Consider the following 25,857-nt stretch of genomic DNA (forward strand, 5'->3'; position numbering starts at 1 on the left):
TTCTCAGATTCAACTATTATAAAAGGATTGGCTGAGGCTCGTCTACCTTCTCTTCCCCAAGGTCGCATAATCTTTGTCTTGAACAACATGTTTTCAATTATAAAAAACAGGGAAAGGTATATAATTCATACCATTAAGTGGAATTGAACGCTGAGCTCATTCTCTGATGATTACATGTATTTGTAATGTAACAGTATGAACAGGTCACACGCAGGGATGGGGCCTCATTTTTCTGCTCTCAGAAGAGGAGCAATTTCCTTGTGTCCACCTTCCTTTCTCCAGCTGCCCCAGTACCACATGGGCTGAAGTCTCTGCTCCTGTATAATCTGTGCTGGAAGCCCATATGAGCTACCAGGATGCTGCTGGTTCACAATCCCTGGCTTTCTGCCACGATGGGAATGTTCAGGGTTGTGGGCAGGTTGCCAGAATTAAGCAACTTAAACCACAGATGAGGAATAGCAATTTTCAAAGCTTTTAACTTTGTTAAAAGTGAACTGAACTAGCAAAACGCACCTCCCTGGGCCCAAGGCTATCTCTGCCACATTTCAAAGGCCTGCAGCAAACAATGGAAGTGTTAGAGCTTGTCAGAAAAGGTCACAAGAATCTCTTCTAAGAGAAAGCACAAGGCAAACTAAAAACGAGAGTCGCTGCCAATTCTTTCTAAACACAGTGAACTTTCTTGCAGGAATTGCTTTTGACATTAGCCATTAAAGAGACTCAAGTCATTCTCCCACTCTTCTGAACATTTCGACAGACGTTTTTTCAGACAAGCTTCTGATGATCTATCATTAAGGTGATATTGCACCACAGAACTTGATAGATACCTATTTTGTAAATCTACTGCATCATCTATATTAATGCACAGCCATAGGCAAATTTACGGAAGAGTTGGTCTTTGCTGAGATAGGAAATCTTTGTTTTAAATACTTTTAATACTTGACAACACAATACATATGTCAGATTTGTGCTGGTATTGCAGTAAGAAAGGAAAATAATTTCTGTGTGAGGAGGGGCTTAGAGCACTCAGTATTTTTAAGCCTAGTATTGACGACACAGAACTTGATGTGGTGCCACTGAAGGCCAGAATACACGTCTTAACTGAGGATGCAAATAAAATAAGCATATTAGTTTTAGCCCTGATAAACTACTGCAACAGCTGCATCAACTACACAAACAACCACAAGGATGGTGATTAATACAAATATTGCTTCTCAGTGGTAACGGAGAAGCTACCCATAGATGATGGGGAGACCATCTGAAATGCTTAAGGTGTTTCTTTTTTTCTTCATCTACCTTTACTCTGCAAGTCAGATACAAGCTGGAGACTAGGATTACTAGTACCAGACACAAAAAGGTCAGATTTCAGCCAGGTGTGAAAACAGCTCAGATAAGCCAGATGCTTTCAGATCAGCTGAACACATTTAATGTAATCCTAGGGTACTGGAAGAACCAATATGAAACAACATCTGAAATTAACAGTCAGTTTGAAAACTTGACGATAGATATTAGAGGAGCAGGCAAAATCTACATTCATTTCAGCCTTTAAAAGCATTAAAAAAGACAAAGTAGAAGAATGCAGACAAGATAACAAAAAAGAGGTGAGACAAATAATTAAGTTGCTTCTTAGAACATGAAAGTTAAAATGACATAAGCAACAAACATTATTTTGTTATCAACAAGTCATAACAAACAGTCCAAGTTCCTTCTGTAAGAGATAAGCAGGCAAGGGAAGGGAGAAGTAGCAGATACCATTATGATTGCAGTTAAGTTCTTTTCCTTGCCTCTCAAGATGCTCTCATAAGGATGCACAGAAAACAGAGCCTTCATGAGACTCACATAGCACAGGTGCAAAACAGGCTGGAAAACAATATCTAAGACCAGTTTTCAATAATTCTTCAAATTATGCATTGAAAGGGGCTCTCCAAGAGTATTTTTTTGGGCTCAGTGTTGAAACCCTGGATTACAAAGGTGGATGATACACTAGACATGAATCTGGGATGGACACCAAATGCACTAGAAGAACACCAACCATATAAAAAAAGTTCTGAAGAAACCAGGGTGAAATTCAATAGCTACAAGTGCAACATAGGAAGAAGCAATCATTTACATAAATGCAGGATGAGGAAGAACTGGTTAGGTAACAGTTCTTCACAAAAGGATGTGGGGGAAACAGTCTATTCAAGCTGAACATAAGTCAACAACATCAGGTTGTTGTGAAAAAGACAAACATCATACTGAGATGTACAGACAGGAATAAAGCTTGCAAGACATGTACTGCCTCTCCCATTCCAGTCACCATCAAAACACCCGCAGTAGAAATATTATGTTCAGTTTTCCTTGATGCAGATTATAAGGAAGATGAGCCTGGAGAAAGATCAGGAACCAGGTGATCTTTTGAGATGTGTTTCAGACCTGCCTTCTCCATGTTTCTTAACTCCAAGTCCTACAGGGAAAGGACACAGCTGGCACAAGCTGCTGCCACCAATGAGCAGGAGCCTGGCAAAGCTCCCCTCCACTCTCTGACTGCAGGGGAAGCAAGCTGGAAAACCGCCGCTTCTCAGCAAGCAACACCTCACACTGCCCCCTCAGTTCTCACCCCAAAAATTGCAACCCAAAACCCCAAAATAAACCAACCCCCACAAATTCCCCTTTTAAAAACTAAGCCTGCAGTGGTGTCCTTACATTGTTTGTTCCATAAGCAACTCACGCACTGATTCGCTTGTGTTAATCAGATTCCCTTGCAAAGCACAGTGTATTTTTGACTTTTTCCTGACAAACAGCTACGTGAATACAGAGAAAGTTCAATAACTACCAACACATCTCTTCAAATTAATTGTACAGAGTATATATTTTCTCTTTTAGTTTTTAGGAGACTGGCTATCACGGAATCAACTAGGTTAGAAAAGACCTTTAAGATCACCAAGTCCAATTGTTACCCCAGGACTGCCAAGAAGTATAACCACTCCATCCGCTTCTCATGAACACCAGCAGAGAGGAAGGGTCTCTCCATTCAGCACATCTCCACAGAAAGTCACAAAGCCACTTGAAACATACAGGATACATTAGAAAGGTTATTTCATCTGCAAGGTGAGAGTTCTGGTCAAACCCAGGACAACAGTCAGAAAAGAAACCACCTGATTACAGATGGGTGAAATTAGGTATTGGGGCAAGCAGTGAGATGTAAGCATGTTGGTAACCGAAACCAGTGGATTCAGCGCTCAGTTACAGCAGAGATGTCACAAGCAGAGCGAACTGGGAAACAACAACTACTTCAGAGGTTTTTTTTTGTCTTTTTCTTTCTTTCCTTTTTTCTCCTTTTTTTGAGGAAAAAACAAGGTGGCAATTCATGCAAAATTCTTTTTTACCAATGCTTCACTCACAAATACCATTTATAAATGTATAAATCCAAGAAGTATTATTAAATAAATTAAGCAAGTGAAAAATTAGGGAACGGCAGACTTATTTTAGTTGCCCAAAGGAATAAGCATTATTTAAGCAGTGTGAAGGCAGATTGCTATCTTTACCTGATTGAATAGTACCTTATTACGTGAATAGCCCCTATGGAATAACGGGCACTACTCAAAGATTCAATAGCTTAATGAACATAGGACTGGCACAATCTGGAGCTTAATTTGCATGCAGTTTGAATATTTTGGCTTTATTACTTTCATTTCAAAATAAAAATATGTGTGAAAATGAGAGCAATTCAAGTGCCACTTGGCTTAACGTATATTTTTCCAGGAATTCTTACACTACCCAAATTTGCTAATTGCTGCAACTTGTGTAGCTAAAAGGAGAAATGCATGTTAAATGAAAATATCCTTTTTGTTTTATAATATGTAATTAACACAAGCTTGTCTAGCTTCAACACCGGCAAATCTATCCTCTTGAAAAGCACACACATAATTTTCATGCTACAAATTAAATTTGGTGTGGTTATGCTTTTAGCACTCAACAAGTAAAAGCTTGTAAATGAAAAGCTGAAGCATAAAGGTATGGCAAGTCCCATTTAAGAAAGCAAAATCTTCATGAAAGAGGAATTGTCTCCTGCAGAAGTCAAGAAAAGCTGCTAGTAATTAAATACTGCTTTTGATTAACACTTTACGCTACATGTTTATTTTCAAAGTCCTTATTTAAGCAGATCGTGATACAGAACTAATCAAATCCCTGTACTTCGTTCCCTTATGATGCCTGGCTAATAACCACACAACAGTTGGAAACTGTCAAAATATTTTACAGCTCAATTGTAATTACCATCCAAGTCTAAGCATGCAGTAATTGGGCGTTAGCCATGTTCTAGGGGTGTTACAGCAACACACAGCAGTCAATTCTTGTGTTTGGCTTTTTTCACACATGTAAAACCCTGAATGATCCCCAGGACCTACTTCATCACATTTTGACTTAAATATTAGCATGTTGTTCACAGAGATAGCTTTCTTTTTCCTGGATACATTATTTATTTGCATCAACATTTAAAAAAATAAGTTTACCATTTGGAAAAACAGAATTTGTTCAGCAGCTTTTTTCCTGGTTAAAATTCCCTTATGTAAAAATATATTGTCAGATACATAAATAATGAAACATTTTGAGAAAAACAGTACACAGTAAATATCATAATATTATCTCAGCTTGGAGACAAACTGATGATTCTGTTTTCAAGGAACAAATTTTTGCAGATTGTAAATAGAGAAAATATTCCAAGATGCTGAGAGAGAAAACAACAGTACTGCTACTATATGGTAACACAAGGAACTTGAACGGGTCTTTAGCATGTACTGTTCTATATGTAATACACGTAATACTCATGAGTATTGTATACAGATGACAGCCCAATAGGTTTTCCTGAAGGGACAACTCTACAGGGGCTTCTGATTGTTCAGAGTTGGTATTTCCAAGGCAGTATGAGAGATACAGATTCATGATTCACTGGTCTCTCAACACTATTTAAATCATTAATCCACACATTAACTGTCACTAACTCCACAGTGACGAGACAGACAACATCACTGCATCCCTAATACATTACTGTCCAATGGATTAAAATCCTTAAGAGACGTTATGCCTTTGAGCTGATAGGTTATAAATGGAAGGAAGTGTTACATTTTAAGTGGCTTCTGTACTTAATTTACATGGTTGGCTTAAATAAAATTAAGCACTCCTGAAAGAAAGGCTCTCAACTGGTTCCAAGATGATGCAATGATTAACATGCTTCTGGTGTGAGCTGTTCATGATTCCAAACATTCATCTGCAGGACGGACTAGGAAACACCTAGATGGAAAGACTGCACAAGAAGACTTCAAGCTTCCAACCAGCAGTCCGAGTACTATTAGAAGGGGCTGTAGGGGAAGGCAGAGATCGTGCTCCCTTCGGTTGGGGGATGAAAAGAGATTTATCAGAGAACCCCAAGGAGCTACGGGAGGAAAAATTTCAGCCAGCACAAATGCAGAAAACTCAGGCTCAAACCTCATACATCATTTTTAACAAGTCTGATCACGTCCAGGTGTTGCAACGTGTAGAGCACTTATCATTCACCCATCTCCGTCTCCTGCAATACTTTTCACTGCACAAGCACCTCAGGATAGGTGGAGGAGGGAAAAGAAGGGAGCCTTTATTCCTACACAGGAATTTCCATGCTTTGGGAAGTGTAAATTAGAGCCTTACTACTAGTCTGACAGTAAGTTTGCTAATAAATGTGTAGCAACATATTTAATTGCATAATGAGAGATTAAATGATTATGACAACCTTTGAAATGGCGAGAATAAAGAGAAGAGAAAGTGTATGTAAGGGAGAACTCTGGTAACATAGCAAACTAGCCATAATTTCTAAACTTTGATAAATGTATAAAAGCCAATTTTATACTTTGTTGATACCATTTATACTTTGTTGATACCACTATAAATAAGCTTCCAATGGAGTCTACAAAGATTATTTTGAGTATTGGTTGCAAGTTAGATGAGCTTCTAAAAACTGCTTAAAGGTGTAGGATCTGTCATTTTAGGCTTAGGGTTTGCAGATTGCTAGGCAACACTTTGCAGCAGCACATGACCCAAGACATGACTAGGAAACAAGTACAGTGACATCACTTGACTAAGATCCCCCCTACCTTTAAAGCTGCACAAAAGGGAAGTTCAAAGAGCAGTTTTGCCCACAGTTACAGTAAAATTTTAAGACTACACAAATAGAAGTAGATTCTCGTTCTCTGGTAGGAGGATGAGGAGTTGATAAATACATAGTGTACATGCTACTTTAGTCATAGCATATTTTATCAATGAGTTATGTTCATGTAAGGTGTTTTTTTTTTTTACTAACTTAAATACTCAAAAGACATTTTACAATTATTTTTATTATCTCCTATCTATAAAACCTTGGCAGTGTTGCTGCTACTGTTTCATAGCTCCTCAGTCTCACTGTAAGGTTGTAGAGGGTAAGGGGAGAGCCCTGGACTATCAAAAGAGGAGTCTAAGTAGGCAAGATCAGCCTCCCAAGATCTCTTCTGTAGCTGGTAGACATGTTGTTTAGAAGGTTCTTCGGAGCAGAATTCTGACCTAGATGCTTCACACTGGCCTTAGGGGATGCTATCACTGCCCACACATTATGGAAAACTCCAGAGACCTCTTACATCCTAAATCAGACATAAGCAATACTCTTGTAACTAACTTCACTACAAAAAGAGGTCAAAAGGCACATTCTTACAGAATCTAAACCCACAACTCATGGCCAAACCTACCAAAGAGTTTTTAAAAGAATCCTCTAACTTGAAAAGCACAAAACAGAAATGAGACCATAGTAAGATCTGGCCTGCCTTTTACTCCAGTTTTACTCAATAAACATTTCTTGCAAAAAAAAAAGAAGGAAACATTCTTCCTAAAAAGATTAAAGTACTCTGAAGCAAACTACTTAATGTCTTGCATGTTGTATGAGTTCTCAGACTCTTTAAGTACTTGCAAAACAAGAAAGATTGTGTTTTTACATCAACCAATCATACGCCCAAGAAGATGAGAAATGAAAGAACACTTCAGAAACTTGGAACCTCTCACTGGAACTCTCTTCTGGTTATACCCTATTACTCATACCTATGTCACATTCTGGTTTGAGATTTGACAACAAGAGTAAATAATAAATATGTAAATATAAAAAGATAAATTGTAAAATTCTAAATATAAAAGATAAATATTGTGTTGAAATAAATTACAATTTTAGTAGGCAAAAAACAAAATGTGCTTTTTGTAAAAGCCTGATCCTGTTGCTAGAAATAAATGTAAGAACAGTTAAATGCATTTGCAGAAAAAGTTCTTTCTCTGGAAACCCCTCAAAAGCATTCCCCCCCTTTTTTAAAATAAGAATGTTAATATTCTATTATAATTTTAAGCACAATAGATGGGTTGTGGTTACAGTTATAAGAATTTCAGCAATGAAACAATATTTGGCTTGCTATAGTTTTATACTGAAGCCTATTGACTGTGTTTTGGTCTACACACCCATGCCTCAAAACAAAGGATGAAGTCACATCATATTACTGAGTCACTGCTGTAAATGAAAATCATGAAAAACTACTTACCAATAGCACAGAGTGCCCTATGGGCACTTTAGAAATGCATCAATTCTTCAGCATTACATTAAAGTGATAAAAAGCTTTTCCTGGAGTCCTTGAGAGCCCTTTGGTAACTTTACGAAAACAGGTTACACTGTTATTGAATATGGTTGAGTAATTAAACAGATTCTAGGACTAAACACTTATTCATGCTCTGCTACACCGTCTGTATCAAATTACTATTTTAATTCACTTTTTAGAAAGTTCATGTGCATGTAATAGAAGTATATTTGTTATAAAGGTATACCTATAACAGACATACCTTTATAGGTAACAAATATAGTAAGATATAAGTTTGTATATAACTATATAAACACAAATAAAATACACACATACACATTGTGTGTGTCTCTACATATATATAAAAAACAACTAAGGTCACTTAAAATAACAGAAACACATTCTACCTGTTTTGTAAGTGAAAAATTAATTGCACTCCAGAATAAAATACAAGGCAGCTAATCAGAACAAAAAAGAAGAATAAAAAATATAACACTATTTATAAGTCTTTCAAATGGTGTAACATTTTAGGATACTTTTAAAGCTTGATTGGCTGAGTTGGATTTTATGGATCTATTTGCCCTGAAAGAAGCCAGGAAACATTACCCTTGCAAGTCTTCTTGCAAGATTACAGTTCCTTTTCTCTGGAGCGTTGATGAAGAGAGGGAGAATGGAGATTTGGGCTGGCACACTGAAGAAAAAGTGACTGTATTCTTACTTGTGGATCACCCTTTAAGGATTCTAAAGACAACTAAAGAACTAGAAACGGTTTTAACCGCCCCAGGTCACACCGAATGTTGGATGAAAAGATTTCACTGCCCAGGAACTTAAGGAGCAACTAAAGGACTTGAGCTTCTTGTGGCCTTCAGTGGACTCTGCATTAAGTCTCAGGAATGCTTACAAAAAGCCAGATGTCTAATAGTCATCATCAAAACCTATTTCTAAGCTTTTGCTGCTGTGAATATGACAGCCTTTCACACAACTGTGCATGTACAATCAATGCCAGTAGTTATTTACATATCGGTGAGCTTCATCTGTCCCTACAGTGACCGCACAGGGAAATAAAGGCTACTTCCTTACAGCCACAGTAGGCTGAATCCACTCAAATGGCAGTTATGTGCTCTTGGTGCTAAAGATGCCAGGTACGTATATAAAGTCATTACTCGGCCCAAAAACTAAGCATCACAGCATCTTCACTAAGGTAACAAAGTACTAATGAAGCCTCCAGCACCTAGAGCTGCATTCTTCAAAATGTTCAATTCTAGATGCCAACTTTCTTTTTTTGTTCATATTTGTTGAAAGACTCCTTTTTTGGGGAGATGGAAGATGTGTTACAACAATGGCGTGTACAGTGTCATCAGCCAGTGGGTAACCCACAGCTTGCCTCATCAGGTTCTGCTCTAAAGGAGTATAGGAAGAGGCAGGATAAGCTGCATTAGAAGATGTCTTACCATGCTACATCCTCTGAATCCAAATGATTATTCTACAGAGAGAGACTGCCCTCTCAACAGTATAGATCTCTTTAAAGTATAATGCAGGCATTTAATCAGTGTGTGCTTAATCAAGCTCTAAATATTACAGTTGAACTTCTAATATATTAACCTCACCAATATTTTTCATAATGTTTACATGATTTCCTTAATTAGTTTCTAGCTAGCTCCTTTAAAGCCCTTTCACTGTGCTACAGCACAGGATTCCATTCACACTTGAAAATCTTTTCCCATGCATGCTTTTCAAAACTGATTTATCTGAATTATACATATGAACCATATTTAAAATCTGTGCATTATTCCTTATTAAAAACTATGATGTACCATGTAGGGATTAACCCATTATCTACTAAACTGCAAAATAGCTCTTTTCAATAAGGAAACTAATTGAGTTTCAAACAACAGGTTGTATTTTAAAGAGGTAACCAAATACTTTTCTATGAAGTACAAAAATATTTCTCTAAATCTCCCAAGAAAAATGCATGTTCTCTTTATTAAGACGAAAACAAATTCAGGTACTTAAAGTATAAAACTACTAAAGATACGTCCAAAAAAGTTCTCACTTTAAGTATGTTTTCAACCTTTTTCTTCTCTTTTCTGTCACAGCTTGTATATAGAGTGCTTGCACTGCATCGTCTGCCATATCCTATGCCTCTGCATAGGATAAATATTAGCAGGATCTGGATTTTGTATTCACATGGCTAGTTCTCCAGAGAAACAGCATCACCTTCCCCCTATATTCCATTCAAGGACTTTTGAACAACTCACAAAAAATGTGAATCTAAAATATTTTACATCACATAAACCCCTCAGATAGCTCATACAGTGACAGTCACAGAGAACAGACGGCTCTTCTGAAAGAGTGGGAAAAAAAACACCTAAAAACAGGCAGCGAGTTAAAAAACATGCATGAAGCTCGACTTCAATGAAAACTGGGATCACTCAGTTCCTCTGGATTGTTTGCTATTTATTTTCTTTTCTTTTATTCCGTTAATTTTTGAGGAAATGATTGTGGTTTTCCCCCCATTTTTTGTCACCACAGACACTCCCTTTAGGCAACTGTGCATCAACAATCCTCCCACGTTCAAAGTCGGCTACATCTGTTGCTCTTTCCCATTGTTGAAAATTCCTGCCTTAATCCTATTTGACTTTATTCATGCAAAGGTCATCCTGAATTCAACAAATGGAGGAGCGATAGCAAGCATGCTGTTGAACATGGCTAAAAAATGCTGTTGTAGAACATGCAGCTAGTGTGCCAGCACTATCTTAGAAGTACTTGGTTTATTATGCAGCTTCTAGTCCTCATAGCTGTGTTGCAATATGAATTGACAACATATTTCTTCCAGCAACTCAGGAATACAACAATTTCCTTCCAACTGGCTTGATTCTCTCTCCTTAAAAGGATTTGCACTTAACCCGTATTTGCTAGTGAGTTTGCGTACATCGTACATATATATTTGACTATTCCATGTGCCTTACGGCTGTTTGACTATTCCACATGCCTTCTGGCATATACAGCTTCCGTGTTTCTCATGGTTTTTACTTTTCAATAAATCTAGCTTCACAAATCTATTTCATTAACCAGACCATCTAAAACTAATGGTGATTACTGTTTAAATAAACGAGGCAAAATTCTGCCTAAAAATACTTTTACAAAGCAGGGTAGAACAGCTAATATGAACACCTCATTATAGGGCCATCACCGTACTGTAGATGAGCTCACAGAAGCCAACTATTTTGGTTTAAGACTCATTTTTCTTCCCCAGCAACAACAACAAAGCAGCATAAAAGCATTCTGGTTCAGACCTATGATTTATTCCTGTGCTTAAGAATCTGACCCAAACCAAAGAAAGATTAGCAGGAACAGTGAATTAGTAAGCAAACCAAAGTTAACTATCAGACTGATTTATGAAGGGAAGATAATTATTTTTGTAATATCTCCATAACTCATCATGACAGAAGCAAAGGAATATTTATTCATGCACGCTTATTTCCAATTTGAGGTGCTTGCCAACCACGATGAGCCAAACCCACCCTTCAGGCAAGCAGAGAAACAGGCTATTGTTAGTCTCCTTCCTTCATGGAGAGCTTCGCTGAGGGCTGCAGACAGCAGAGAGTGCACCCAAGACTTTAACTATCTAAACCAGCCCCACAATAGAGCTCCATGCAATAGCTGAACATTAAACCCTACAATAACATCAGCTTATTCAAATTGTGTTTAGCTCCTTATTAGATGCAAGTGAACACTGGAAAGAATAAAGTTTTCGATTTGAAAGCTGTCCAGTACTCTGCTTGTATGGCTCTTGTTAAAGAGCTTGATAATAAGGTGTAAAAACTCTAGAGAAAAAGGACAGGTTTTATCAGGTTTTTGTTGTGAGGGTTTTGAGGATTTTTGTTTTGATGGTAGTTTAAAAAAAGGTCTCATGAGAGGAGAAGTGTTCCTTCTTTCTTCTACCTTTTAAAGAGCAAAGCTTGAACTAAACAGTAATAGTCTGTGAAGCCAAGCATGAGAATCAAAGCCCTCCATGTCCTTTGAAAAGGTTAACACGAATGGCAGGAAGGTGGTTATCCTCCAGTACCTGTGCCAGAACCCACAGCCCCACACTGTCTGCCTGCCTCCTTGCAGCCTCCTTCCGCTGTAGGAGTGAAGGTAAATAACTTAAAGGAAATAAAATAAAAGACCCTCACCAGGGACACGGATTTTCAGATTATGTATCCCCAAAGCTAGCCCAGATCTCACTCTGAGCTAACTTAATGCGGTTGTTTCTCAAATGCTCTGGCACGCCACGGCCGCCTCGCCTGACCAGGGGTGTTTGTACCTAATCCAGCTTGTCCTCTGCGAGACAAACTAAACAGTGCCATGAAAGCATTGACATTTAGGAACTGCAACGCTCCAGAAACTTTAATGTTCCTGGTAGCTCCTAACTTCTTCCTTTCATTTCTGCACCTTAAGGAATCAAAGGACATATTCCAGCTAAATAACTCTGAAACCTCCATGAGGAGACCAGTTCTCTCCAGATCCCATAGAACTGGGTACAACAAGATACTTGTACCAGAGGCAATGTATAGCCCAGCTCACACTCCCTCCTCTCCCTCTGGAGATCCCCTGCTATCACTCTCCCCATCACTCTGTCTTCTGGGACTTCAAGTATTCAATTCATCTCCTAGCGTAGGAAGCTACAGCCCAGAAAAGGCAGCGTGGGTATTCCCACCATCCAAAGGCAATCTCCCCTCTGACCTCAGCAGCCTTAAAACAGTTCCTGGATCCAGATATGTGTCTTATTTAACCAACCTTGCCCTTGCAAGACACACTGTTGGGCACTTAATTCAAATGATCTGAAAGGTTTACATAGATCATAGATTACATATATTTAATTGTGAAACATTAAAGAAATTCTAGTATTAGTGTCACTTTTATGAATAAAATATGAACAAAGTGCATTTTTTTTAGTCTGTCTATATGCGATGGTACTGGCATTTTAATAGCACATAATATTTCCCTTTACTCTGTCACACAATACACTCTATGCCTGTTGGCTTTTCTTCTTAAAGAATGGTGCACAGTTTTAAGCTTCCAACATGAAATAAAGCATATAAAAATACTGCCATTATATATCTAAAGGCCATATTTTTCCTTGAAAAGTAATATTTTATGACAACAAATCTGGGTATTGTAATTCATAAATGTAAGTTGAAGATAAAAATATGTAAAGTGAGGTTTTGAATATCATAACACTGCTTAAATCACCAAGCCTTATTTGCACAGACCTTCTGCAGAAGTGCTAACTAGTGCAACCCAAAACTGCTCTAGGCAGTGACTGTGTTCCCATCTATTTCAGTAGCAGCTGCATTGCACCAGTAACATAGAAACACTTTAAAGATCAATTATGAAAATGGCAGGAGCCAAGCATTTAGCATCCTGCAAATTATGCCTATTAATTTGCAATGAAAAAGATTTTTCTAGGACAGCCCTGCAGACCTGTTGTCTGCTTCCCCACCATTAATAAGGATCTAAAGAAGAAACAGTCAAACACTTAAGTAGCAGCACTAAAAGTTGCCAAATCAAGTGTTAAACATTGGGGCTATTACAAAATTATGGTTACATATTCACTATTAATTAATACCCTTTTTATATTTGTATTATGAGACAATCTTGAAGTATATTTCTTCCCCTCCAGTTCTTCCTCATGGAGAGTATTCAAGAAACAACCTCACTGAACAGCACCACCCAGCATTCCTATTCTCCTTAAATATTAGTTGCTTGTTCTCATGCCTCATATACTGCATATTACCTGGATCCTGACATGAACACAGTATTATTTATCTCAAAGGCCTTTCCTACAGTGTTCATATTCTGGATATTCTAATCTAGAAGATAAAACATTTAATCTTCCAGACTTCCTTGTGAGGGAGCAGTCCATTTAACTGAAGAAAAAGCGAGGTCCACAAAGAATCCAACTTCAAATTATTAGAAGGTGCTGTTTTTGAGTCCTCAGTCTCAGCCACCTAAGACCTGGCAGAGAAGTGCTTGCTTTATGATACTTCATGTGCCGTGAAAAAGCATTCTTTCAGCTGCATGGCACTTGCACCAAGCCAATAGCTCTGGTAATTCGTGATGGTTGTATCAAGCTGTGAACTTAAAAAACCCACCACAGTCCAAAATCTGGTTCAAGAGATTAGTTTAGCACTATGTAAAATATTCATTACATAGGAAAGGATAATATTCACTGCTCCTGGACAGCATTTGGTTGCTTAACTGTCAGAGAAAGCAGTGCCTTTCCTCTGGCCCTTGTCTCAGGACACAACCTGGACCAGTTCCTTGTGTATCAATACATATGGTACTGCATGAGTCACGAGCTCTGCAGAAGGAGTTGCATGTGACGATGTGTCTTCATCTAGGTAACACTGGCTTCTTGCTGCACATGCTTGGAAATGGGAAAAGGTGAGAAGTGAAGGGCTGAGGCTGGAAGCTCAGCTCCGCTGTCAAACCTGTAGGAGTAACTCCTGTAATTCCCACTAAAGGAACATGTGGGTAAATTATTGACTTACCTGGTTTAAAACCTCAAATCCTGAAGGAAGCATCTTTCTTAGTGGTAATAGAACTGTGGAACAGCACCTGTTTCTTTCTGAAAGCAGTTCAACTAGCTTGCTGCTAGAAAACAGGCACAAAATGCTTCACTCACAAGGGCAGAAAGCAGCAGATAGATAAAGGAAGGCCTTGGTATCATCTATATTCTCAATGTCTAAAACTGACCCCTGTTGAAACCAACCATGGGAATGACACGACACCACCCTCCACCAATTTGCATTTATAAAGCCCCTTGCAAGAAGGAGGGAATCAAGCAAGGCTGAAAAGAAACAAACCCCAGTACATTATTAACACTGACAACTCCTACAGGAAAATCACACAGGCAAAATAAGCAATGCCAAACTAAGAAAGAATTTATCCGTTTGGTAGCCCAAGGAAACCATGAGTAAGCAAAAACCTACTCAAAAGCACAAGTCTCGAACACTTTCATACAGTTATCTGGGACCTAATGGATAGTAAGAATTTGTCCCTTCTGCTGGTCTCTTATGTGACTACTTATGGATAGGTTATCGCATATTACACACCATTTCTTCTACCAGCTTTCACAAAATCTGTAATTAAATAAGTAGAGCGAAGCTGGGAAGCTCCATTTTGCTGAACTTTGTTCATCAACACTCCTGCTCTATATTGTTGTCTCCTGTTCATGTGCATTCATGCCTGCATGTTGACGGGAGAAAGCTTTTGTAACATCTTCCCATTTTTTCCTATCCAATCACGTGTCTATTCTTTGGGCCATATACACAAGAGCCTGTAAATATTCAGGGACAATTATTCTCACCAACATTAAATGCCTAACAACTAATTAGCTAACTCTAACTTACCTAAGCTCTTTTACAATCAAGGTAGAGAACCAGATACCTCTAGGAACAAGGCATCTGAGGCAGTTGGGTTAGGTGACTCAATCTCCAAAGGGGACCCATTTTATTAAGGGCCAGCCCTGGGAATTCTTACTTGCATAAGCAGTCAATAGAAATGCTTGCAGCTTGTGTGGAACACTAAAACACTAAATTTTCTTCACAATACACACTTGTGCTTGTTCTATTGTCCTGTTTTTTGGAGCTACAGAGGGATGCAGTCATCTTCAGTTGCCCCTTCCTCACCAATACAGATGACATGGGAATCTCCAAGGGATCGAAAGGGCCTCCTCAAAGGGAAGACATTAAAGAGACTTAGAAAGCATTTGCTACTACAGTAACTGACTGCTCAGGGAAGCAGTAGAAGGCAAACATCTGAAAAAGATCAGATGAACACTGCAGATATTCAGAAGTTGTCTGGACAAGGTCCCAGACAACTGGCTCTAAGTGGCCCTGCTTAAGCAGGGAGTTTGAATCAGATGACCTCCAGAGATCCTCTGCCACATTGACCCCTCCATGATTTTGTGAACAACGCAGAGAGAGTGGTTATGCTGGAAATGGTCGAAGAGACAGCAGCAGCTGGGGTGATCTTAGAGCAGCTAAAGAAGTGGATGCGTCCCCTGTGCAGAATTAATATGAAAGGGAAAAGACTCTAAATCACCAGCACCCATGAACTCATCCAACCTTATGTAGGCTAAATCCCTCATATTCGGGACAGGCAGAAACAGCCTCCTTCGAACTCTTTTCTCACACCTGAAATTTGTTAAGGGATGTTAAATGGACACCAAATGAAGCAACATTTTTGGGGAAGAAAGAGGATAAAGGCAAGACATGCAGTAGTGGGGTTAAGAACAATCATTTCAAGGCAAAACCAAAAGTGAAATACTGTCTGTATTTGGTATCATCACTTGTCTTTCTGACCAATGATCATGTATAATTGTCTGGGCAGTAAATTTTTATGTCATTCGCACAATGAGATCTAGTCTTTGCTTCAAACCCTAGTTCTACCATTTTCATGTCTGGTAAAGTTAATGTTTACTTATGAATCTCACATTTTGGCTGGAGCACGTCCCTTTTGAAGACAGGCTAAAAAAGTCAGGGCTGTTCAGCCTGGAGAAGAGAAGGCTGCGTGAAGACCTCGTAGCAGCCTTCCAGTATCTGAAGAGGGCCTATAGGGATGCTGGGGAGGGACACTTCATCAGGAACTGTAGTGACAGGACAAGGGGTAACGGGTTCAAACTTAAAACAAGGGGAAGTTCAGGTTAGATATAAGGCAGAAATTCTTTACTGTGAGAGCGGTGAGGCACTTGCACAGGTTGTCCACAGAAACTGTGGCTGCTGCATTTCCAGCACAGTCCAAGGCCAGGCTGGAGGGGGCTTTGAGCAACCTGGTCTAGAGGAAGGTGTCCCTGCTCATGGCAGGGGAGTGCAAGTGGATGAACTTTCAGATTCCTTCCAACCCAAACCATTCTATGTTCACTGATCACTGAGTTCTTAGAAGTTAATAACAACTCACATCTCTACCCTGGAGTACCCTCTGTATGCTGAGGACACCAGGCATGATGCTAGGTTCCAGCAGGTCAGAAGACACTTCTGTAATTTTCTGCCTAGTTTTACATGAAGCTTCTACACAGAATTATCTTGTACAACATGCATCTCTGAACAAAGGAGCTAACTAGAAGGAGTCTGATTTTTGTGGTGTCAGGAATATTAGGTATAGTTAATTGTGGATATGATTCCAGAAAAATCTAGAAACAATATTAAGCTGTTAGAAGACTACACAACTCCTTTAAAAGAAATCCTTTTGCAATTCACTTAGATGCATTAAGTCTGTTCTTAAATAAGACATACCCAAGACTGCCAAGTGCTAAAAATTCACTGTTTCCCTTTTATTATCACAAACACTGCCATTATAAATAAAGAAAACATACAAACACACACAAAATAATATGTCGGAGGTCGGATAACCCTCAGGCAAGAAACACCTTCCACCACTACTTGGGTAAGGGTAAAATGTTGGATTCAGGCTACGATGTTTCAACAGCAAACAGAACTGCACCTCTATCAAGTGCTCCTAATTCCTGTATTCCGCTGATGTTTCCAACATCTAAATGGTTTGGGTGTTTTTTTTTTTTAAATAGGGTAATAATTTTAAGTACTTGGAACCTGTACCTTGAGTAGGAATCTGTCATGTGTCAAATGCTCTTCCAGAGCAATAAACATCCTGATACATAGATGTTAATAAAAACATTTGTCTTTTTTGTGTTCAGCAAATGGGATGAACACACCATTAGTGTGTGAAGAAAAAGTGAGCTCTAAATACTCTGCCAAAGATTTGAAGAAGCATTTTTGGAATCTTTTCCCTTAAACTCTAAAGTTCTAATATTCATGCTCTGTTGTCTAGTTTAAAGATCAACATTTCTGCTCCACAACCATTTCCTATGATGACAACCAAGACAGGAAACTAAACATGCTGGGACACTTAGGTTCTGGTCAAAGGTGTAACAGAGGGTTTCTGTGCACACCAAACTTGGACAAAACACTGAATAAGACACATTCTTTAACCTCCTTTTAACTAAGTTTGCCTCTATGGGACTATTCCCCCTACATAAGGGCCTGTGGTAAGTTCATGTTTGTACAATGCCTCCACCTTTAGATGGGAGTTTTTTCAGAGTTGCTAAACATTGTCCCTATTATTGAATAAGAAACAAGCTATTTGTGCCAACAGTTTGAGTCCTACCTAGGCACTATTTTGTACTGTGGTGTAAGGAAATTGTTTCATTGTCTTTTCTTTCAAATGGTAGTACTTCTCTGCATTTCAAGAAGTATTCCAAGTGACTCCATTTGATCTAATGTCATTAGATCACCTCAGAGCAAACCAATTCAAGTACAGGAAAAAAAAGACTGTGGTTACAGAATGCTTTCTGAACTGCAAGAGACCGTACAATATTTTAATACACCCAGTCAGAAAAACTTTCCACTCCAGTTGTAATATAATAAACCAGGACACTGCATCTGCTTTGGAGCCTTCCCTAATGGTCTCCGATGCGCCAAAATCCTGTAGAAAAAAATAAAGCTTTCCTGTATGAGGTAAGGTCAGCATAGAGCTCCATCTTTGCTCACAGCACTAATGAATGTCAAATTTTCAGCACCTTGCTGATCTCAGCTGTGCCTCAGTATCAGTGGCAGAGAGGTGGGCTGCAAGCAGGCAAGCACCAAAATATTCAGATGCTAACACCCTTCATAAGAGCAGGAATAAGCAGGAATTATGTTCAGAACTGCACAGTATTCTCAGAGAGTTCAATCCTGCACCTTTTCTTAATCAATTCCAGCTCTCAAACAATCTAAAACTTAGTCTACTTAAACTACAAGAACCAAACCCAATAGTAATACATTATTTCAGCTCAACAAAGACATGAAATAAAGCAGAGAGAAGTATTTCCTTGGATGCAGACCTGTAAATAAGCCTCTTGCAAACAATAAGTAATGAGGGCACAACCTCCATCAAGCAACCTGATAAAATTCCATCTACAGATGTCTTTTCTCTGCCTGGTAGTACCAGAATGCTTTATTTTGGCCACTTTGCTTTGACCCAAGGGCCAGACTCCACCAGAAATCAAATAATGTGCAATATTTTTCATATAGAAACTCCTACGAACAGGATCAAACCCTAATTCAGAGAATTCTAAAAATGCTGTGCGTTGACTTCGTACTTCCCTGGTTGTGGTTTTGCATACTAACTTGTGAACTGTCCTTGTGACCTTACTGTGTTGTTTGGTTTTGCTGTGTGCAGATGCAGATTCCATTTCTGGTCTCGTACTCTATATCCTGAATAGTAAACCACCAGTTTTAGTGTCTAGATCAGAGCCTGAGTGGACAAGGAGATGACAGCAATGTGGCTGAGTGATTAAACCATGAAATGATAGGTATGGCAATTAGTTTCATACAATTTTTAAGTACAGCAGCACCAATACAGAGCAAAAGAGCTGATAAAGTGCATAAATTCATAAAACTGGAAGGGAAGCCTTCTATCATCATCCTTCTACCCTTCAAAACAAGCAGTCAGCATGTATCAAATTCATTTTTTTTAGAAGTGCCCATTAAGATATACTATTAAATGCTTGTTTTGTGTAAAAAAGCACAAACGGTGCTAACTGCTGAAACACTGGAGCTGAAGTTCACAGAGACAAGCTAGCTGTTGCAATCCTAAGATAACTTCTATTGAAGAGGGTGATGTGAGGCATACGTAACTCATTTTGCCTTGACAAACATAGAAGTATGTGCATATGTAAGTATGCTTAGTCTAGACATTGATAATGAACAGTTACTCTGACTTAAAGTAGACTCTTTTTTTAAATATTGACATACCTATGGTATTGGATATATATAAATCCCAGTATAAATAAACAGTATCCAGTGCTAAGCTTTTAAAACCCAGATTTATGGCAGAAACGTGGGGACAGACTTCAACAGCAGCAAGGTTTAGAGGCATTAAAATAGATCAAGACAAAGTATTGTTCAACATGATTTTCTTCCTTCTCGATGGCATATCCAGCTGTCCTGTAACATTTGTTACTAGAAGACTCTTTTCTTTGAAACTGCAGTTGCTGTTACTGTTGTCATTAAATCCTTAAAGAAAAAATAAAAGCTCCTACTGCTGCTCTCTCCCTATGAACCAGCAAGTGAATAGAGATGAGCCAACACCTTATTAAGTGTAAGCAAAGCTTTTAAGATGACCTGCAGAAATAAATAGAACAGCTATAAAACACATAAAGGTACTAATAATAACAAAGATGAAATTTTGATATGAAAAACCTACCTTAGGGGAGGAAGAAAGGTCCCTCGATGCAGGAATAGCGGACATGTTCTCACTTGTGCCTATCTCTGTCTTTGGCAAGAGGTTTGGTGGTTCAGGAGCCTTTCTTTTCATCTTCTTTTCTGGTTCTTGCAGCGGAGCAACTTTAATGAAAGCAGGGCTTGATTTTGGTTCATAAAATGGATTTGATCTAATTGAAAGAAGGGAAACACATTTCTTTGCTATCTTCTTGGAATTAAAACAAAAAATAAGACCCATTTAGAGAAGACAATGACTAAAATGCTTTTATTATCCCACAAAATAATATGTTTTGCCTTTACATAATTTCAGACACTATCTTTTCATATGACTGAAAAGTGCATTACAACAGCTAAAACTGCATTAGGTCAGAAGTTCCATAAATTTTATAAAGTACTCTAAATTACAGAAGGTTTATCAATTGTGTAAAGCTAGCTCTTCCATTATACCTACTTATCCATCAGTGATCCCATTTACAGATAAGATCAACACCAACAAATCTGAGTGAAATTCCTGCCTGTTTAGTATTGTAATGAATAGAATTAAGAACGCTTCATTAGAACAGAGTTTAGAATCAGTCTACTTTTACATGGATGCTTCAGCATGGCTTTAAAGGCCTCACTCTTGCCTGTACAAGTCTGAAAATCGTGGCTTCCATAGGTACATAATCTACATGGAGTGTATTTTAAACTCTGCAGCATACAGCCAGCACACCAAGAACACCCTTTGGTAAGAGCTGACTTGTGTGTATCCTTCTACAGATACCAGTAGCTATCCTCTATCTATTTTAAAAGTGCTTTCTATAACTAAACCCCATTTAAGAAACACAGTGAAGATCTTCCATCAAGCAGATGCAGTCCAAAGAATTACCCTTCCTAACTCTGGTGTTCACGTTCCAGCTCTGTGTTTGTTCCACCCTGAGTAAACACTCCCACAGCATTTCCAAATTTTATCTATCAGTTTGATACATCAAATATCAATGAAAAATACATCAAATAATAATGGCTTCTACTCCGCACATACAAGAGCTAGCAATTTTGCACCCTTCTAAGGATACTTATGGGAATCTCCTTTCCACAGAATTATTTGTAATCTTTGCTCTTCATATTTTGCAATCCAAAACTGGACGGTTAATTATGAAACTGATACATTCATTCCTTTCTAGTCGATACTTCCCCTGCAAATGATATTTATCATATATCTCAAACTATGTTTATGTAACTGAGTCACCGCAATTCCCAAAGATCTATCTGCATACAGTTATATAAAGCATAACTAACCACAACAAAGAACCTCAGTCCCTTGAATGCAATTCTAGATGGAAACAATAATTCATACAGCATTAGACAAGAGCCTACCCAGCTAGATCCATTTACAAATTTCCTCTCAAGGTAAGGATCATGAGCTACTACACCTGGTTTTTAAAGAACTAGCAAAATTTGGCACAAAAAAATTCAGAAAAGTGAAAACCTAGAGAAAAATTATTCACAGAATCACAGAATGGTTTGGGTTGGAAAGGTCCCTAAAGCTCACTCAGTTACAATCCCCTGCCACAGGCAGGGACACCTTGCACTAAATCAGGCTGCTCTAAGCCCTGTCCAACCTGGTCTTGAACACTGCTAGGGATGGGGCAGCCACAGCTTCTCTGGGCACCCTGTGCTAGTGCCTCACCACCCTCACTGAGAACTTCTTACTTCTATGTAATCTAAGTCTACCTTCTTTCAGAGGATACTCATCTACTTTCCTGTCACACAAAATCAAATTTCTCCCAGTTTTTTGTACTTTCACCATGAAAATAAATCTTTTGGTCTTAATTTTCATATTTATTTTCACACAGTTAACCATCATCCTCTTTTCACTGAGAAAAAGCAATCCATTAATAATCCACACTGCAGAAAATAAGTCTACTTCTGAAAGGCAAAGTTTACTGAAGCATATAAGTGAAGACCAGGCATAAAACCTCCAAACCTTTCTGAGAATCTGCTGCTGCTTGTTATAGAGAAAGAGATCTAATTCCAGATATTGAAGGGAAAGGAAAGGCTAACACTAAAATAACTCATCTGCTGACTGACGCCAACTTTCAGGTGTTCCCACTTTGATGCACATCAAGCACAAAGCCACCAGTGCAATCAAAACTAAAGACAACATCAAACTAATGACTTAAATAGAAATGGATGGGTGTTTTCCATGGGAGGCAGCAGAAAAAGGAGGGTATTCAGGCTGGAGTGGAGAATGTGCCTAGCTTTCAGTAGCTCTAATTTAGCTGACAGCCCAGCTCAGCTGTCTTTAGACACCAGAAAGTTCAAAGGGAGGTGAAAATAAAGATGAAAAAAGATAAAGGCTGAAGAATAATGCATTCTACAGAAGTGCACAAGGTTCTCCTTAGTTCAACAAGTTATGCTCTGAACAGCCATCAGACAAAGCATGATTGACAGGAAAGTTATTTATCTCTGTGTACTTGCAATTAGAAAGGTACGTTCATAAGGTGTTAAAATGAATTTGGTATGAGAAAAAACCCACCTTATCAATAAGTAAAAAAGTTTGGAAGAACCCCCTTATGAATTGTTATGCTCCAGAACTGTCTCTGCTGCATGCATAATGTTGAAGAATTGTACCCTACTGCATGAACCAGAAGGAAGTGCTGTAAGCAGACAAGTGACTACCTTTCTTTCCTAGAGAAAAACTTGCTTGAAAGCCAAACTAAAGACATTTTCATATACCAGTTTCTACCTTCCCCTCTGCATTGCTTTTAACTGGTCTTACAAATACTGAGAAAGATATTTGAAGAATCAAGTTTAACGCAAGAGGAAAAAAACAACCAAAACCCAACAACAAGTGGCTCTTGCCTGAAGAGGCTATCAATTTTGAAGTCATGGGGATCTGCTATGCATAGCAGAGTTTGGTCCAACAGCTTCCACATGGCTATACAAGAAACTAAGCACAGAAAAAGTCTGGCTGAAAACCATTAAAGCATTTTCTCTGAGGTCAGCTCCCATACTTTTTGCCTCTGTGAAGTTATTTAATTGACCCACACAGTGTGATTTGCCTAAAGACATTCTAGACTGTCCAAAACAAGACTAAAAAAACCCCAAACCTGACAAACTACCTGGCTGCCACTGGCAGTGACTGTCACTGGCAGTGTGGTGGCTTGTGGCTTCTTGTGCAACAGGCAGCTTCAATAGACAACACCTCAATCAACTTTGCAATTAGACAACATTATTCGAAGCCATACAATTATTACTGAGATAAGAAGCCACAGAGCCAAATAATATCTGAAAGCAAGTTTTATTCTGACCAATTAAAAAATTACGTTGATCAGCATTATTGGTTAACTGAAAAAAGAAATAAAAATCAGCATTTTATTGAGGAGGAAAACCAAAGCTGTCAGGGCAGAAGGGTTAAAAGACGTTACCAATCAGAAGGTTGAAAGCATTGTACTTGAAGTTGTGAGCTATGTTGATTTCAAGTAATTAAACTTCACTTAGCAGGGTGTGCTGTCCTTTGTTAACAGACAGCCACCCACCATTTTGATGTGAATGTATAAAATTCGAAAAGGCAAAAGCAGAATTTTACACTAACATTCAAATGCCCGAACTAACAAAAAGAAAACGTGGTTCCTTATCTCTAGGTAGGTATGAGAATTTAGCCAGAGGAAGTATATTTTGAGAGTGCAGTTTTACAGCAGAATATATGTACTGGATCATCTAAGTCCCTCTGAACCATGCAACAACTTGTTATGCTTATGTTCATGACTATGCTTTGCTCATGTGTGTTGTGAAATCTTACATTATCTTCGTAACCATTAGTGAAATATGTTCCAATTAAGCCAATTACCCAAGGTAAACCCTGCGCAGAGGCACAGCAAGGGTGAGTACCTTCTCCAAGATTAGAGTGAGCACAGCTACAGAATTGGAGTCAGAATTCAGCTCTTGGGGCACTTTGTGTAAGCTCCGAGTCCAGACTCAGAACTAGGGATGTGCCAGAGTAGAGTGGGACAAAGATCTGATGCTAACTGATGTGCCCATGTTCCCATGACACCTCCTCGCATTTCACACAAAATATGAGAGGAAAATGACAAATGGTGCATTAAGTGAAACCCAATGAAATGTTTAAGATGCAGGGATAAAAATAAATCGTATTTTCTGAGTGACAGTAAATGTCTTTCAGGAGCCTTCTATTTCTCATGCTTTCCATCTATCAGGTTCAAAACCACTCCTGGGGAAAAGCACCAGACCAACCATAAATACTGCTTAAAAACTACCCAAACCAACTAAAAAACTCAAAAGAGAAGATGTCAGGAGAGAAGTTCAAAATCATATACAAAGTTTTCTAATGCCGTGATATGACACAGTTGTTTAGCCTTGTCTTGAATACACTGCTCAGGCCGACTCAACACATCATAAAATAGATACATAGCAGAAGGAATAACAGGGTCCAGAGACGTGCGATGAAAATGATTAGAGAGATGAAGAGACTTCTGTATGAAGAGAGATTGAAAAAGTTAGCACCATTTAACTCAGACAAGTGACAAGTAATGGTGAACATGTTAGAGATATACAGCAACTGTTTACAGCAGATAAATCCAATACTAATTGTTGCTTTGATAAGCCAGCAGAAGAGATAATGTATGGGATTGGAAGGTAACTTATTTACAACCAACAAAAGGAAGCACATTGCATACAAGATCTTGTTTCCTTGTGGAACTCTGCCACAAATTGACACCGAAGCCTAGACTTTAATAGGATTTGGAAGAAGATTAGCCACTTATATAGATAATAAAAGCATCAATATTCACATTAGTTAAGAAACAATACACATCTGGACACAAACCTTCATGATTTAGGGCACACGAGAACTACCAACTGGCACTGCCTATGAAAATCTTTCCTTTGGGGCTCACTCTACCACAGCTTAGCAGAAACTTTCTACTGGAAAATCTCAAAACTAATGACATGAGGTAAGGCATAATAGTGCTTGTAGCTATTAGTATCACACATCCTGTGTTCCTAGACTGGAGTTCTATTCCTCCAGAGTATTTCAGCATAAAGATTCAAAGGTTCTCTCCTTGACACACTCCTAACCCAATATATTTAACAAATGGTCTCCACCTCTTTTTCAATGACATGGAGCTCCTGTAACTCAGGAGAAAAATCTATTTTGGAAGCTATTTTAGGGACATAAAAAACCTCAAACCCTTATGTAAGGGATGCAAGAATGTATTTTACAGCCCTTTTTTGACTCTTTATCCTTCCCTTTTTTCATGGGACATTGCTTTTATAATGAAAACACAGATCAGATATATGTTCAAGTAGAATCCACCTATGGGGAGTGTACTTTTATCCTTGGGAAAAACAAAGGATTAAAGCAAATGGGGGGGGGGTGTCATTAAAATAATAATGAGGCTATTGTAAACAAAGGGGTTAGAGAAATCTACAAGTCCAGTACAAAGGAAAAATAAGGCTGCCTGTTAACAACATTGCAGGAAGCCCATTTCGTACAGATTTGCTTAGGGTGGAAATGTGAGTATAAATAACCCCAGAGAATTCTTTACTTGCCCATCCATGTAGCTCCTGCTCTTTATGCTCTTCTCAATCTTTGCTATTCTCTGTACCCATATCTTTGAGGGTACAAAGTACATATATCTTTTCCCCCTGTAGTTTCTGGTGATCAGTGAATGATCAGGGATGCCTCGTGTGACCATCAACAGTGTTGATCATGCTGTGCTCTGAAGACACAGCAGCCGGTGCTGTTTGTTCAGGCACTGTCCCTGAATGGGACTGGCAAAGACATCATTCTCCAGTGTCTTTTTCTTCTTGCACAGAACAAACAATAACAACAAATCCATGGCCACAGACCTTTAAAAGGTAAAAAACCCTGCAGGATCCTTTATATATATATATATCTATTAGAGTGCATGGGAACTTTTCCATTTCCTAGAAAACAGCTATAAACAGAGAAACTTAAAGATGATGGTATGACACCTGTATTAATATGAAAT

At 38.5% G+C, this 25,857-nt stretch overlaps 1 protein-coding gene across 8 annotated transcripts in view; it reads right to left on the reverse strand.

Moving 5' to 3' along the window:
- Positions 1-25,857, reverse strand: part of EHBP1 (EH domain binding protein 1) — a 223,812-nt gene that overhangs the window by 88,449 nt on the left and 109,506 nt on the right. For all 8 annotated transcript variants that reach the window (XM_031047567.2, XM_031047566.2, XM_005147433.4 and 5 more), the window contains one exon: positions 19,845-20,031. In XM_031047567.2, the coding sequence (XP_030903427.2) occupies positions 19,845-20,031 (187 nt within the window). The remainder of the gene's footprint in view (positions 1-19,844; positions 20,032-25,857) is intronic.

This window comes from Melopsittacus undulatus, chromosome 3, assembly GCF_012275295.1.
Source record: "Melopsittacus undulatus isolate bMelUnd1 chromosome 3, bMelUnd1.mat.Z, whole genome shotgun sequence".
Taxonomy (NCBI): Eukaryota; Metazoa; Chordata; class Aves; order Psittaciformes; family Psittaculidae; genus Melopsittacus; species Melopsittacus undulatus.